Here is a 17,010-nt window from a genome sequence, read left to right on the forward strand (position 1 = left end):
TCAGAAAGCAAATCCAAATGAAAACCCAGAGTCAAAAACCAGCCACCCAGGTTTCCTCTGGTCTCTCCTTAGCCTTGATTCTGTCAACCCTTCACCTTAGTTCCACCTTGGGGATTTAAAATACAGCTTAACTTAAGTCGAACCCTCTATCACAAGCAAAGGAAAGTTCCTGATTCAAGAGACAACTTAGCCAAGTTCACCTGACAGGCAGGGAGCTGGTGGCCCAACGGGCCCTTTGCTGGATCCCAGCACCGGGTCTGGGTCTGCAGGGCGGCCTGTGTGAGCTTTGGAATCCTGCCGCAGTAAGCCAAGTAAATAGCAATGTAAGCAGCATTCAACCCTGTGCAGAATTCTTGTGAGTTTATTGGAGCCCAACTGTCAATAGTGGCCAGAAAAAAATATCTCACTGTATTGAGGTAGTGCTCCGAGAATGGCAGGATTGCACCTGCTTTTACACATACAATCAAAAGTGGAGATGTATGTGGGTCACATGAAATCCATTGCTTAGGGAGGCAGGAGAAAGCAAAGCATGGAAAGCTCTGGGATTAGATAAAAAGTAAAACGAGAGACACATACCGCTCTCATACAGGAGCACACAGGATAGTGAGCAATGAACTCAATAGCAATGAGCAGCTTTGTGGTCTCGGCAGAGCACAGAGCAGCGCCTGTGCTCCCAGGTGACGAGAAAAAGGAAATTCCTTTAACATTCCAAAGGTATGTTATCACAGATGCCAAAAGGCAACAGACAGGCTCCGTTAAGGTAAAGACTGACCTTTGTCAGGGAAGACACTGGCCTAGCACATGACTACACACCATAAACTGTGTTTAGGGAACAAGTTTTAATTTCAGGCTAACTTTGTGGTTGATTTCGGTCTCTGAGTTTGAAAGGCCACCATGCAGGCCTTACCTGTGCGAGTCACAGATGAGCGTGTGACTATTTGTCATTTACTCTCTCCTTCGATCACCTGTGCCCCACCTCTTGCCACCAATCATGTCCCTCCTCTGTCCCACCACAGGGGGAGAAACCAGCAAGTACCTGTACGCTGGGAGCAGCTGCAGCTTCCTCGCCACCCGCGGGCCTGGCCCGCCCGCCCACTGTGCTCAACACGCCAGTGCCCATGACTTTCTTCTCTACCTGGGAGGTGGACTGCTCCAGACCTGGCTGCGTGCCCAGATTGTGCAGCTTCACGTTAAAGAAGCTGGTGGTCTTGAAGGGGCTGGAGAAGGAGCTCGTCTCCTTGGTGATAGCAGTGCAGATGCAGGGCGCCAAGGGCATCTTGAGATCCCATGAGATTGTGCTGCCCAGCAGCGGGCCAGTGGAGACTGACCTGGTGCTGACCTTCTCCCTGGAGTACCCCCACTTCCTCAGGAGAAAAGGCAACAAGCTGCAGATCATGCTGCAGCAGAGGAAGTGCAATCACAACCGGATCCTGGGCTACAGGACACTGGCCACAGGGGCCGTCCACATGGCTGAGCTGATGCAGCGACCACCTGAGGGTGCCCAGGTGCTGAGCCTCAGCAGCAGGATCCAGGGGTCCTCCATCACGGTGGCTGAGATCTGGATCTCCTCCCTCTCCAGTCAGCCCATCGACGACGAGGATGGCAGCATGCCGGCCAGCCCCAAGGCCAAGTCCATGGATAGCGACATGGAGGGGAAATCTGAAAGCTTCACTGAGCAGGAGACCAGCTGCAATCTCACACACAGGCAGGACCTGGAAGAAGCTGACTTTGACCTTGGGCAGCCCAAGAAGCAGCAGCGATGCATGCAACAAAACTTGAAGCAGAAAGTCATGGCGCTGCTTCCCAGGTCCCACATGTCAGAAGAGGTCCTGGACTCGGATCAGGACCCTAAGGGGCATGTCCCTGAGGTGGAGGAGGACCTGGAGCTTCTCTATGACACCCTTAAGCATCCCAGCGACAGTGGCCCAGACATGGAGGATGATAGCAGCATCCTCAGCAAGACCAAGCCCAAGACCAGACAATACTTAGAAGGCCTGGCACACTCCAGCTGGCATACGGAGACGAGGAGCTTACACAGTGCCCGGAGCCAGAAGGAGCCTCCTCAGCTGGCCGACATGCCCGGGAAGACCCAGGCCCCGGGCGGCAAGCTGTTCAGTGGCAGTGCCTCTGACTCGATGGCCTGCAGCACCCCACCCACCAAGGTGGTCAAGAGCTGGATCTTCTCCCAATCGAGGCAGACCGTCAACCACCTCGACAACGCCATGCCGGCCAGCACCGAGGTGGAGGCCACGCATAACTTCACTGAGGGAGAGTCTGAGATCATCTGCTCTGAGCTGGAGGTCGGCTACAATGCCGCCTACAGGCATGACCTGGACAAGGATGACTTGGACCTGGAGAAACAGATAGGAAGGAGGAGGTCCACCATCAAGCAACAGCACTACCAGCAGAGAGTCGCAGAGTGGCTGCACAGGTACCAAATGACGCTGGAGGTCCTGGACTCGGAGCAGGAGTCTGAGGAGGAAGTCCCCGATGTGGACAAGGACCTGGCCTTTCTGTTTCAGAGCGTGGTGTGCCCCATGGACAGTGGCTCAGACATGGAGGATGATGACCGTCTCCCAACCCCTCCCATGCCTGAGCTCATGTCATATTCTGAAAGCCTGTCCAGCCCAGATATGGAGGAGGACGACAGAGTCCTCAGGACCCGCAGGCCCAGATTATACTGTGAAAGCCTTTCAAGCGACAGTGGCTCCGACTGGGTGGCCCACAGCATGTCCAACCCTGGGGAGCAGCCGGCACAGCCTGGGGACAGCCCGGAGGCAGGGACCTCTGCCCAGGACATGCTCACTACGAGGCACACCACCAAGACCGAGTCTCTGGTCATCCCTTCCAGCAGCTCCAAGGGGAAGCAGCCCGCCCGCCGGGGCTGGAGCAGGTCCCTGAATGAGTCGGCCAACAGCCTGATCAAGGAGCGCTGTGCAGACCCACAGATCCAACTGCAGGTCCCCAGTCAGACTGTGTTCGACCAACTGAACGACAGCCTCATGTCCAACGACTATCTGCCCAAGAACATCATCCTCATCAACACCTCCGACAGGCAGGGGCAGTCCCTGTCGGACGTCCTGCAGCAGCACACGCTGCCCGTCGTGTGTACCGCCTCCATGGTGGATGTCCAGGAGGCCTTCAGCTCCATCATCTCCTGGATACAAAGATACCGCAACTGCAAGACCGAGGCCACCATGCCAGTGAAGATCGCGGTGGCGGGGGATCAGCACTACTTCAGCACCGTGCTGCGGGTCTTTGTGGAGCAGCTGTCCCACAAGACCCCTGACTGGCTGGACTCCATGCGCTTCCTGGTCATCCCGCTGGGTTCCCACCCCTTGGCCAGGTACCTGGGCTCCGTGGATTGCCGCTACCACCAACTCTTACGGGACCTGGCCTGGTGGGAACTGTTGTACCACCTGGAGCCCCAGGATGCTGTGCAGAACATTGTGTTGAAAATCAGAGAGTACCTCACAGCGGCCAACTGTGTCCTCCAGCTGCCCATCGCAGAGGCCATGCTCACCTCTAAGCCAAAGAGCCCGGACGAGCTGCCCTTGCAGAAGTTCATTCCCTTTGTGGGGGCAGTGAAAGTTCGAAGAGTGGAGTCAATTTCAGCCACGACAGGAGAGTCAGCTGAAGCCGTCCCCTCATGCTCCAATGTGCTTCTGTCCACCGCCAGGGAGGCCACACACAAGCTAATTTCCTTGTCGTCAGTGAGTGGGGGCCTGTCCTCCCCCGGCCAGAGTATGGGTGCTGAGCTGATGGAGCTGCAGGTGGATTACTGGACGGCAGCCCAGCCCACAAACAGGAGGAGGAGCGGGGAGAAGGAAGACCTCCCTGACACCAAAAACACACTCCGGTGCACCTTCCGGTCTCTCCAGGTCAGCAGGCTGCCCAGCAGCGGTGAGGCTGCAGCCACGCCCACAATGGCCATGACTGTGATCACCAAGGAGAAGGAAAAGAAGGTGATGTTTTTGTCGAAGAAAGACAAGGGCACGGACTTGGCGTCCAACAGCCAGTGCATCCAGGGCATCGGCCGCTTGGTCTGCTCAGCCCAGAACCAGGAGCACAGGCAGCGGGTCCTCATTGACGGCGTGGAGTGGAACGACGTGACGTTGTTCCAGCTGGCAGCCCAGTGGTCCTCCCATGTCAAGCACTTCCCCATCTGCATCTTCGAACACAACAATTCCACCTTCTAGCCCCGCCCCTCCCCCTGCCCTACACTCTGCCTGGGCCAAGCCCAGGAGGACCCAGCTGCTTTTCTGCGAACAGTTCAGTTTACTATAGACACAGACCCTGGGAACACAGAGAAACTGTTTTGAGTTTGAATGCGCTCAAAGCCTGGAACCTAAGGGGGTTGCCCTCAGTGGGACCCCCAAATGCTCTGTTCAATAACCAGAAAGCTCCGGCAGGTGGGAGTCAGGAGGGCAGTGTTGAGCTGGAGCATCATGGAAGGTGTGTTTGGGCCTCAGGACCCCCAGCACTGTCAGTGACCAGGCTTCTGGCCTTGGAGACCTGCCCTTCCTGGAAACCAGGGCTCAGCTTAACCCTGGGAGCCGGCACCAGCCTGTGCCCAGACTCAGAGCTGGGCGGCCAGAGGCAAAGGGCTGGCCTCCCATTGGGGCATCCGGAGCACAACACGGAGGCCAGCCAGCCCAACCTTGGACCCCAGCTGCCGACCAACCAAGTGGCCCCAGCACCATCCACTTATGGTTCCCAATGAACTCCCGTCTCACAGGGCGACATAACAAAAAAGAGCTGTGCGGTGCAGATCACACAGGCACACGGGCTGGACAAACCAGTGCCCTCCTCGCTGGGCAGCGCCCACCTTCGTCCCTACCTCTTCAGGTTATCACAGAACATTCGCTGCCACCCAACAGCTGTACCAACTATTTACAAGGTGAGCAACCTGCCCCTCCACAGCACAGTGGTCATTTGGCCCCTTGCTGGCTGTGCACTCTCAGATCACTGCATCCCTCTGAGTGTTTGTTTCTAAGAACATGAGGAGAATCACGGAGCAACCTCATAGGGTTTTTGTAGGGACCCTGTAGGGTGCTCCCCTAAAGCTTTCTCTGGGTGCCCGGACAGGGGATAGGTCTGCAGCAGGGGTGTGGTTGTGCTAATTGGTCCTTTTTCTTCCTCATATGTGATGCTTTCGGGGCCCAGGGCTAAGCTCTTTTCTCATGTCGTAAAGAGACTGGAGATTCTGTTATGGGTCCCTGTCCTGGCTGAAGCCAGAGCAGAAACCCCAGGGCTGAGCAGTGGGGACCAGGGTCACCCAACTATCTGTGATGGGGCTGGTTTGGGGTCATTCACTCAGCAAATATAACAGAGTCTTCCAGGTACAGACACATCTCTAGGCCCTGACCATAATCCAGTGCACAGAGCAGACCCCTAGCCTGTACTGCAGAGCTTCCCTCTAGTTGGGAGCGATTCAGTCACACTAGGCTGCACAGGCTCGGAGTGTCCACAAGACAGCTGATGTGACATCCTCCGGCCTCCTCTCCCTATGGCTGCATCTTCCCGTATTGTGAAGAGGAAGGTGAACCTCTGTTCCAGCAGAAAACGTGAGTCGGTTTTGGATCAGAGCCATCAGCGGAGTATGGGGACTGTGAATTCAAGGTTCTGGCAGAATCCTGGTTCCCACTCATGGTGGGATTTCTGCAAGAGGACAGAGGTCTAAGGGCTCCCCCTAGAAAAAGGACAAGAGTCAGAGAGCTGTGCATGTGGAATGGGTGGTGTGGGAGAGCAGTGGGAGCTCAGTGGTGAGTCAGCCTCTCAGAAAATTCATGGTGGTCCAATCCTAATCCAAGTCTGCCTGTACCCCTAATCAGGGATCAGGCTCACTAATTTGGTAGAACCTCCTCAGGGCCAGCTTGGCAAGTGTACCCAGCCCTGAGGGAGTTGAGTTTCAGTGGGAGGAGAAGAACCCTCAGGGGGGCTAGTGAGTTAGGCAGAACGTAGGTGCAGGAGCCAAAGTTTGAGGTGATAGGAGGGCCCTGGGAAGCCAAGGACGGAGACAGAGTTCATTTTTTCACTCATTGGTCAGCTATTCCTGGAGCATCTACTGTGTGCTAATGAGTGACATGAACAGAGTGGACACCAGCCCTTCCTGTCCTTATGGAGTTGACATTTCGGTGGGCAGGTATGGGAGGAGACAGGGACACTTTGAGAGCATGTCAGGTTCTACTGAAGAAGGGGACAGGTGGTTCCCTCATTGACCCAGAGCTGTCAGGTAGGAGGGCTTTCTGCCAGCCCCTCCTGGGTGACCAGGCACGTCTCTGCCAGGACTGCCAGGTTGAAGGTGGACAAGGAGTAGGTCTGGCTTCTGGATGGGCAGGAGCAGCAGGCACAGGACCCCAGGCACTCTGAGTGGTGCTCTGGGAAGGCCATGTGGGAGGAAAGCCAGGCCTCAGACTCTGCTTCCAACTTATCTCTCTCCCCAGGGACATCTCCTGCATCCTGGGAATCGGGCTGGACCAGCACCTTCAGAATTTCCCAGCCTGATGATGCTGTCGGCCTCCATACAGCTCAAATTTCCAGTCTCCTACCTGCCAAACCAGGCCCAGTGCCTCCATTCACAGTGGGAGCATCTGAGCCCACTGAGGCCCAGACAGGAGGAGGAGGAGGCCTCCGGGGGGGTGGTGTGGGAGAGTGTGCCTTTGGAAGGCACACAAAAGGCAGTGAGGGTGGTAACATGTCCTCTTCTTGGATCTACAGAACCAGCTCCAGAGCAACATCAGGAAAACCCTCAAGAGGCAACGCCACCGGAGTGGCCTCTCCAGAGCCAGAGCCGGATCCAGGCCCAGCTTTCACTGAACTTCAAGAGGCAGAAGAACCACCTGCAGCATTGGAGCAACTCACCCCAGTTCCTGTGCGGCCTGTGGTGCCAGATCCCGGGCCACAGCGCATGTCAGCGGCCACAGCAGAGAAGGCGCCTCCCTCCCCCCAACCCCATTTAGATGCAATGTTAGAAGTTTTCTGTTCATGTTATATATACTTATAATTTTACCACACTTTTATGATATTTAATAACATACAGTGCACTGATGAAAACATTTACTGAAATACTCCCAAATATTACCTTAATTTAGATTCTATAAAATTTAACCCTATAAACCCTCAGAGCTTTGAGCAAGTCTGTTTTTCTGGACCCTGACCCACCCAGGGAGAACTGTCCTCACCTTCTCCACCTGCCCTTCCTGGAGCCAGGACTCTGCTTCCCAGGGAGCTGGCTCCACCCTGTGCCCAGACTCAGAGCTGGGCCAAGGGCTGGCCTCCCATTGGGGACATCCTGAGCCCATCATGGAGGCCAGCCAGCCCAGCCCTGAGCCTCAGCTGTCAACCAGCCAAGTGGCCCCAGCACCACTCACTCTGGATTCCAAATAAACTTGACCTTCAGAGGCTATATATATACATATACCTGTACTGTGCAAACACCCCAGGACATGGATTAGATAAACTGGTCAAATCCTTGGTGACTAGCTTCCTAGGCAGCTTCCCCACCTTGGTCCCACCCACGCTTCTGTGTGAATACAGAGCATTTGTTACTAACCAACGTGTGTGGGACCAACCAAGTACCAGGTGAGCCCTGCCCCTCCACAGAACCGTGGTCACTCAGCCACCTGCTTGCTGTGAGTCTTCAGGTCACTGCACCTCTCTGAGTATTTGTTTCTCTGAACATGGAGAGAGCCTAGGCCCAGCCTCATAGGGTTATTAGGGGGTGTCCCCCTGGGAAAAGGCCTGCTAGGAACCTGGACACTGGAGAGGTGTGCTGGAGGGGCTGTGGTTGTTCCTATTGGCCATTTTCTCTTCTTAACGAAGCTCCTGCCTTACTTGTGATTCTCAGGCCTTAGGCTAAGCTATTTTCTCTTTTGATAAAGACATTGGAGATTCCATTAGGGGTCCCTGTCCTGGGTGAAGCCAGATTAGAAATCCCAGGGGTGAGCAGGGGGACCCCAGGCTCACTCAGCTATCTGAGATGGGGGTGGTTGGGGCTCATTCATTCAGCAAATGCGCTGCCCCCAGGACTGCACTCCAGCGCTTCCGTCTAGTCAGGAGGGATTCAGTCACACTGGGCTGCTCAGGCAGGAGCGTCCACAGGACAGTCGGTGTGACTTCTTCCTCAAAGTATCGCTGATCTACACGTATCGTGAAGCAGAAAGTGGATCTCAGGACCAGCAGAAAAAGTGAATGGGCTTTGGATCAGAGCCTTAAGGGGAGTATGGGGACTGTGACTTGGAGAAGCTGGCAACACTCTGGGTCCCACATATGGTGGGATTTCTGCAAGGGGGCAGTGGTCTGAGGGCTTCTCCTCGCAAAAATGGAAGGAGTCAGAGAGCTGTGCGTGTGGAGTGGGTGGTGTGGGTGAGTGGGGAGGGGAAGTGGCCGCCCACACAAAGAGCTCCCAGAGGCTGGGCTTAGGCAGGAGCACAGAGCCGCTCAGGTCAGTGCCCCATGCCCTGCAGTAGGAGGACTTCCTGGGGAGGGGGCTTGAACTGGGACTTCAGTGATGGAGATGGGAGGTCCCTTCCTTGGAAGGCACACAAAGGCAGTCATGGTGGTAACATGGTCTTTTCCTGGATCTACAGAAGCAGCTCCAGAGCAAGATGAAGAAACACCTAAAGAGGCAACGCCAACTCTGGTGCCCTCTCCTGAGCCAGAGCAGGCTCCAGGCACAGCTGTCACTGAGCTCCCAGATGTGGACCCAGCTGTAGCATTTGAGAAACTCGCCTCAGCTCCTTCAGAACCTGAGGTCCCAGATCCTGGGCCACAGCGTGTGTCTGCTGCCAGGACAGAGAGGGCTCCCTACCCTCCTTTTATGAAGTTGTAAAATATATGTGTTTATCATATACATGTTTACACTTTATGTATTTTTCTTATACTATTCAGTAACATACAGTCTAATTAAAGAAAATGTAATGAAATACTCAAACATAAATTTAATTTAGATTCTATAAAATTTAACTCTTCAATCCTACAAAGCCTTGAGCAAGTCTGTTTCTTCTGGGCCTCCGCTGTGTTACTATGAGTCATAGGTTGGGAAGAATTAGTCTCTCAGGAGCCATCTGCTCCACGAATGTGACGTGACCTTTTTGAGGCCCAGGACAATGGGACTTTGGGGGAAATTGACTGATGAGCACTGGGGCAGGGACCCTTTCTGTCAGGGCTGTCCCTGGGAACCCAATTTTTGTTTGACTTCATCTCCCACCAGCACATGGACAAAGCGTGGTTTTAAGCGCCCCCTGGCGTCCACGTTGCAGAATGCTGCAGGGTTTAACCAGCAGCAGGCAGTTCCTGAACCCTGACTGCCACCTGCACCTGGACAGAAACTCCACCTGCTCCACGCGCTCTGAGCAGCATTCGGAGCATCTCCTCTGTCGGCCCACAGCGTTGAAGAGGGGACAGGGAATGTCCCAGGGCCCGGGGTCCACCCTCATCTCCTCCACAGGCACCGCTTCCAAATCTCAGGGGTCAGAGCCTCTCTCTGCCCTCAGACCCTAGGCTCTGGTTCAGCTGGGCTTTTTCCTGAGGCTCTTCTGTCTCTCCAGAGCCCAGCGGCCATTCTTTCTCACGCCCGAAGGCTGAACAAGGTTGTGGAGACGGCCTGGCTTCTCCTTTTACATCAGTCCTCTTCGGTGCTCTGAACCCCCTGGTGAGGATGGACTACAGCCTTGTATGGCACCCGCCATGGCACAAGCGACACTGTCTCAGGACAAATGGGTATTCACTGTGGACCACACCCAGGGTCCCTGCTCTCAAGGAGATCAGCCCTGTAGGTTGACACGGTGAGAAAGGAAATTCTAATGGAGTCTGATGAGGCCTACCACTGCCCCTGAGGGCCATAAGCACTGAGAACATGAGCCCATCATGGGCATTGCATTGGCTTTCTTTAGGATGAGATTTCTAAACCAGAAAGATGAATAAGTACTTGTCTACCCTCTTCATCCTGATTTCACAATGGCAGCCGATGAAGGCTTGTGAAATTAAATGGAAGTCTGGGAATCAGGGGACAGGTCTACCTTAGAGGTCCATGGTGATAGCAGTGAACTTGCGCGCACTAGCAATGGGCCTGGAGGGTCAGCCGCCTGCCTTGCGTGGAGCGTCTCCTTACCTTGGAAGCTCAGAACTGTCTCAACAGAGGCTGTTTCCTATTTCAAATTACACTTTTCAGTTTGGCTCTACTTTCCAGGGTCCTTTCTAAGTTTCACAGCCATCCTCCAAACTGAGGCAGAGGGTGTTAGAAGTGAGGGGTGGGGGCTGGAGGGAACTGGGAGGAGAAAAACAGGGGAGATAGGCGGGCAGGGCCAGGGCCTGGTGTGGGACGACTGTGCTAGTGACCTATTGCTGAGAGTTACCCCACACTAGAGACTTAACCAACACACACTTATTAGCTCACACGTCTGTGACAAGGAATCCCGCAGGGCTCAGCTGGGACTTCTGTGGTCTCACCTGAGGCAGGATCTGTGTCACTCAGGGGCTGAGCTCACTCGGGGGGTCTTTAGGATTCAGTTTGGATGGAAAGCCTGACTTCCTCTCTGTCTGTTGGCCTCATTCAGTGCCAGGCCATGTGGGTCTCTCCAGATAGCAACTCACAGCACAGAGGCTCATTCCTCAGTGTGGAAGGAGAGAGAGAGCGAGCGAGAGAGAGAGAGAGAGAGAGAGAGAGAGAGAGAGCGAGAGAGAGAGAGACCAGATCAGAGTGAGCAAGTGGGCAAGCAGCAACTTTTTACAAACTTTTCAGGGTGGGAAGAGACCAACAAAAGAACTTGTATGCATATATGCATAACCCAGGGACATAGACAGTAGGGTGGTGAAGGCCTGGGGTGTGGGGTAGAGATCGACTAGAAGTGGTCAATGGGGGAAAAGGGGGACATATGTAACACTTTCAACAATAAAGATTTAAAAAATAGATGGATTGCTTTAAAATTAATTTTTTTCAAAAAATTGACGAAAGAGAGAGAGAGAGAGAGAGAGAGAGAGAGAGAGAGAGAGAGAGAGAAACATCAATGTGTGAGAGACGCATCAATTGGTTGCCTCCTGGGCACCCTGACTAGGGATCAAACATACAACCGCGGTATGTGCCCTGAGAGGAACCGAACAGCAATCCTTCAGTGCACGGGATGATGCTCAACCACTCTGGCCGGGCCAGGCACTGACTTTTAGGACCAAATCATGGAGGTCATGTTGGATCCCTTTGCCGTCTTCTGTGGAGTCACTACTGACACCCACACTTACGGGGAGGGCACACATTCACACCACACGAGGAAGGTGCAGACCAGGGGGAGTCACTGAGGAGGGAACCGGTGACCCGAGAGGTCCATGCCTTGCCCAGGATCCCAGATGGTCAGAATGCAGAGCCTGAGATAAACCCAGCTGTGTCCTCAAAGTGGGGTCCTAGGTGCCCCCAGGTTTCCTCAGGGCTCTGGAAAGGGCTGTGCTGGTGGAATCGTGTACAGACATGGAGATGGCATGGGGGAGATGGTGGGCACTTGGCAGCATCTACAGTATTTGTTTGAAAAGGAGCCCAGATCTGGAATCTCGAAGGTGCACCTCTGTCCACAAGCCACCCGCAGTGGACAAAGCCGGCCCCTTATGCTGAGCTCATGCTTAAGTAGTTGTGGATCACACCCTCATTGGATACCTGGGAAACTGAAGCCCGTAGTCAAGCAGGGATTGGTCAGGGTACATGACATTCAGAGTCCAGAGTTCAGGAATGCTCAGGCCTTCCAGGCCAAGGCTCCCACCTCCCACAGAGTTGGTCTGGAAATTAGAAATCCTGACACACTGGGCAGCTCCTGCCTGTTCCTCCCTATGTGGAGGCCGTTTTCTTCTGGGATCCAGAAAGCGGGCACTGGCACGCACACACACACACACACACACACACACACACACACACACGATGTGATGACCTTGGGTGGGATTAGAAGAAAAGCAGACACAGAGGAGGTGACAACAGGAAGAAAAAAGAGGTTGGAGGCACGACCTACATGTCACTGTTCTCCTCCTACTTTACAGCTCCTCCCCCACAGGAGCCTGAACAGCCCTAAGAAGCACTTGCTCCATAACCCACTGTGCAGGCAGGAGAGAGACGGGCCTGACAGGCACAATGACTTATCCAGGATCAAGAAGAGGTAAGAATGAGGGATTGAGTCTGTACCCAGGTCGGCTTCCTCAAGTCTGGGACCCTGGCTGCACCCAGAGTTTCTAGGGGGCTGGGCAGAGGGGTGTGCTGGTGCCACTGTGTACAGATAAGGTGTTTCATGGAGAAGAGGGGTCTGCAGACAGCAGCCCACAGGACTACTTGCAGAGCTGTCATGAGATGAGGGGACTCAGGGATGACAATCCCAGGTATGAGGTCACTATCCAATAGGACTTGCAACCCCTGTAACCAGGCAACCACATCTAGCCCACCAGGCAGCTCACTTGCCAAGAGGCATTTGCCAGAGCAAGATGTTTTCTTGGTGTGCTCCCCGTGATTGGTTCTCTCGCTTCTGGAGACCCCGCAGTGAGAGCTTTTTCGGACGGCTTCGACGTTTGCTCAACCGTCGTTCCCGACGTATCTATCCACTTCCTAGCTTTTGGTCTCAGGTAACACAAGGTGGCCGGGGTCAGACCCATTCAGGCCAGGCCACCTCTGTGCGCCATCCCTGTGCAGCCCACAGCCCCTCCCCTTCATGTGTGGGGAAGAGGGACCAGAAGGGAGAAGCCTTGGCGGGGGGAACAGCTTTCGGGGCAGTGGATCACCTAGAGGTCCTGCTGTGATCAGACCCCAGGACAGGGCAGGCAGGTGGAGGTGGGGTTCCAGAGGGGTCCCTTATGTGTGCCAATGGGAACCCTAGCCCTCAGACTGTCACACCTTTTCCTCCACAGTGGAGGTCTGAGTGCATCACGGTGTGTGTGTCTGGATTAGAGGGTCACATGGGTTACAGAACCAGCAAAACAGGGCTCAGAGGCTTTTCTCCTGGTGACTGGGAACTGTCCTTACAGGTCCCAGTTCCAGTCCTGAGCTCCGAAGAGGAGAACGGAGAGGAGCTGACTGATGGAGTCCTCAACTGCATGCCCCTGGAGGAGGCACAGTGGCCCCATACATCGCCCAGCGTGCAGCACGGCCGCAGGGTGAGTGCAGGTGCTGAGGTGACCCAGACTCCAGGGTCCATGTCGTCAAAGGGAGCCCTGGGTTCCAGAAGCTGCCCTGCTACTCCCCTAGGTCCCTCCTAGAGTCCAATTTCCAAAGGAATCTGGGACCCGTATCCTCCCCACAACCCACTCTCACTGTCCAACCCCTTTCAGATGAGATGCAACGTCACTGCCCACAAAGTTTTAGGAATATCAGAAGAGAGACTTTGCGCCATTTCACGTCATGCTCAGTAAGAGTATTTTTGCATTTTTCTATAGACTCTGCCCCCCCCCCCTTTTAAAATATATATGTCATTAATTTTTTTCACAGAGAGGAAGGGAGAGGGATAGAGAGCCAGAAACATCGATGAGAGAGAAACATCGATCAGCTGCCTCCTGCACACTCCCCACTGGGGACGTGCCCGCAACCAAGGCACATTCTCGGGCCAGAATCAAACCTAGGACCCTTCAGTCCACAGGCCGACGCTCCATCCATGAGTCTAACTGGCCAGCGCCAGACTTTCCCTTTTTCATGCCCATCTCCATATGTCCATGTTGGCTTGACAATCCTTACACACCTTCTCCCACTCTTACACATCATCACGATTAATAGGGATGCTTTTCCCAAAAGGACATGGCGCTCAAGGTACCAAGTCTGTTGTTTTGCCATTTGCTGCCCTGAGGACCACATCCCTGTGGGCCCTCCAGGTCAGGGGTTGGGGCCTCCCTGGGCTGCACAACATACCGGGAGGGGTACCTGTTGTCAGGGCGGGCTATCTAGCTGTTCACTGCTGTGGGACCTGGACGTGATCCCCTCCTGTTGTCATGTCAACAGTGCTGCCCTGAACACCCCACTTGTCCTAATATCCAGACCCTCTCACCCCAGGAAAAGCTTCTGTGTTCCCATCTTAGAGTGGGATGTTCTGTCAGAAATCCCAGGGTGACCTTGTTAACACAGGGAGGTGCTGTCCATCCTCTGCTAAGAAATGACTAAGACACCAATGTGTCTCATCATAACTCACCTCCAAGTCTACGTTGCCTGCCGAGTACCTTTTCTCTTGTCCATGTAGAAAACATGGAAACCTGTGCAGAATTTTTATGAGTTTATTTGAGCCAAAGTGTAGACAATTGCGGTGAAGCAAAATCTCAACCGAAGGAGATAATTACGCTGCGGAGAATGGCAGCTGTGCACCTCATTTTATACAATAAAATCCAAAGTGGACACTTGTGTGGGTCCCATGAAATGCACCGTTGATAGATGAGGGAAGCAGGAGAAAGCACAGCAGGGAAAGCTCTGGGCCTGGATAGGAGGTAACAGCCATGGACCAGGTGAGTCCTGCCCCTGCACAGCACAGTGGTCATTTGGCCACCTGTTCGCTGTGAATCTTCAGGTCACTGCATGTCTCTAAGTGATTGTTCCCCAGAATGTGAGGCCCAATAGGCTTATTGTAGGGTCTCAGTAGGTTGCCTCTGGGGGCCTGGACAGTGGAGAGGTCTGCTGGAGGGGCTGTGTTTGAGCCAATTGGTCATTTTCTCTTGCTGTTGACAAAGTCTCTGCCAAATTTGTGATTCTCCTCGGGGCCCAGGGCTAAGCACTCTTCTCATTAGAGAAAGAGAGTGGAAATTCCATTATGGGACCCAGTCCTGGATGAAGCCAGATCAGAAACCCCAGGGTTGAGCGGTGGAGTTTAGACTCACCCAGCTATCTGAGATGGGGCTGGTTTGGGCTCATTCACTCAGCAAATATAGGAGAAGCCCTGCCAGGTACAGACAGGTCCCTAGGCACTGACCATAATCCAGTGCTCAGAGCAGACCCCAAGCTTCTGCACCTCAGAGCTTCCTTCTCGTCGGGAGCGATTCAGTCACACTAGGCTGCACAGGCTGTAGTGTCCACAGGACAGCTGATGTGACGTCCTCCTGGCCTCTACCGATGGCTGCTTCTTCCCGTATTGTGAAGAGGATGGGGGCCTCTGCTCCAGCAGAAAATGTGATTTGGTTTTGGATCAGAGCCGGAGGGGAGTATGGGGCCTGAATTCAAGGTGCTGGCAGAACCCTGGCACGCACTTCTTTCACTGAGGTGTGTGCAGGACGGTGAACAGTGAGCTCAATCACAGTGAGGGATGTGTGGTCTCTGCAGTGAGCAGAGCGGTGCCTGTGCTTGGAGGGGTCTAATTAAAGAGGAAAATTATTTTGACATTCCAAAAATATGTTGTTATAGATACAAAAAGACAACAGACAGGCTCAGTTAACATAAAGACTAACCTTTTTCAGGGAAGATGACAACCTAGGACACCACTACCCACCATAAGCTGCTTTTAGTTAAACACACACACACACACACACACACACACACACACACACACACAAAAACACACAACAAAAAAAACCCCTATTTTAATTTGAGACCATCCTTTGTGGTTACTTCAGGTCTCTGAATTTGCAAGGCCGCCAGGTTAGCATGAGGTATATAAGATCACTCCTGTCCCACCTCTTGCACCAATCACTGAGTGCTTGGGGTTCGGTCTGAGCTGCAGCCCCCAACCCACCTGGCAGTTTATGAGCTGCCTCTGATGGCATGTACCCCTCTCCCCACACAGGATAGAAATCAGACCCCCATCTCGGCACCCGCGGGCCTGGGCAGCATGCCCGCCGCACTCAACACCCAGGTGCCCATGAACGTGTTTTCCACCTGGGAGGTGGAATGCTCCAGCCCCACCTGCCTGCCCAGGCTGTGTAGCCTCAGCTTAACCAAGCTGCTCATCTACAAGAAGCTGGAGGAGGAGCTCAGTGCTGTGGTGATCAGTGTAAAAATGCAGGGATCCAAAAAGATCTTGAGGTCGGAGGAGATTCTGCTGCCCCCTAGTTGTCAAGGGAAGATCGACCTGGCGCTGACCTTTTGCCTGCAGTACCCTCACAGCCTAAAGAGGGAAGTCAAGCAGCTGCAGATCCTGCTGCAGCAGAAGCTGCCCCTTAACAACCAGGCTATCCCGGGGTACCGGACACTCGCCATGGGCACCATCAGCATGGCTGAGGCGATGCAGCGACCTCTCGAGGGTGGCCGGATGCTGAGCCTCCATAGCACCATCCCGGAGGCCCCGGCCCACGTGGCTGAGGTCAGCATCGCCTCCCTGTCCAGCCAGCCCATCGACCCCGAGGACAGCACCCAGTGGGCCGGCCCCAAGGCTAAGTCCCGGGTCCATTACTCCGAGATGGAGTATGAAATCTTCTCGGATCAGCAGGGCAGCTATGATCCCGGGCACTGGCAGGACCAAGAGGAGGAGGACCTGGACTTTGAGGAGCCCAAAAAGCAGCGCCAAAGGGGAGGAAGATCGCCACTCACCACCAGGGAACAAGATGCCAACGACAAAGTGAGGGGGTGGCTGCGCAGGGTGCAGGAGTGGCAGGAGGTCCTGGACTCAGAGCAGGGGTCTTCGGAGAGTGTCTTTGAGGTAGAGGACTTGGATCGGCCGTACGATTCAATACAGAACAGTGCCAGTGGCCCATGAGAGTTCCCTCAGGACCCCAAAACTGCTATTGAGAAAGGCTCTCACCATCAACACCTGCCCTTCCTGGAAGACAGGACTCTGCTTCCTGGGGAGTCCACTTCCCTGTGTGCCTGACTCAGGGCTGGCCTCCCATGGGGGCACCTGACAGAACACGGAGGCCGGTCAGCCAGCCCTGGGCCCAGCTGCCAACCAGCCCAGTGGCGCCAGCACTACCCTCTCGTGGTGTCCAATACTCTCCATCCTCACGAGGTAGAACAGAAGAGAAAAACCACGGACCAGTGTGGTACCGACCACCTGGGCTCACTGACTGGAAAGACTGGGCAAATACCAGCTGCCCACCTTCCTGGGCAGGGACCCCGCATTTGTCCCCACCTTCCCGTGCTGT

At 54.4% G+C, this 17,010-nt stretch overlaps 1 protein-coding gene across 1 annotated transcript; it reads left to right on the forward strand.

Moving 5' to 3' along the window:
* The first annotated feature begins 625 nt into the window (after window positions 1–625).
* LOC132219283 (phosphofurin acidic cluster sorting protein 2-like) lies at window positions 626–4,283 on the forward strand. The gene is made up of 3 exons (XM_059671656.1): window positions 626–760; window positions 1,017–2,162; window positions 2,748–4,283. The coding sequence occupies exons 1-3, from the start codon at window positions 626–628 to the stop codon at window positions 4,197–4,199; spliced, it is 2,733 nt and encodes a 910-aa protein (XP_059527639.1). The 3' UTR covers window positions 4,200–4,283.
* Window positions 4,284–17,010: the final 12,727 nt, after the last annotated feature.

The sequence above is a fragment of the Myotis daubentonii genome, chromosome 16 (genome assembly GCF_963259705.1).
Source record: "Myotis daubentonii chromosome 16, mMyoDau2.1, whole genome shotgun sequence".
NCBI classification, from domain to species: domain Eukaryota; kingdom Metazoa; phylum Chordata; class Mammalia; order Chiroptera; family Vespertilionidae; genus Myotis; species Myotis daubentonii.

What these genes read in the sequence shown, in the direction of transcription:
- LOC132219283 (XM_059671656.1), top strand. Translation starts at nt 626, where the DNA reads ATGAGCAGCTTTGTGGTCTCGGCAGAGCACAGAGCAGCGCCTGTGCTC. An exon ending in AACAGACAGGCTCCGTTAAG is followed by an intron (nt 761 to 1,016) that starts GTAAAGACTGAC and finishes GTCCCACCACAG; the next exon opens with GGGGAGAAACCAGCAAGTAC. An exon ending in GCAGCACCCCACCCACCAAG is followed by an intron (nt 2,163 to 2,747) that starts GTGGTCAAGAGC and finishes AACCCTGGGGAG; the next exon opens with CAGCCGGCACAGCCTGGGGA.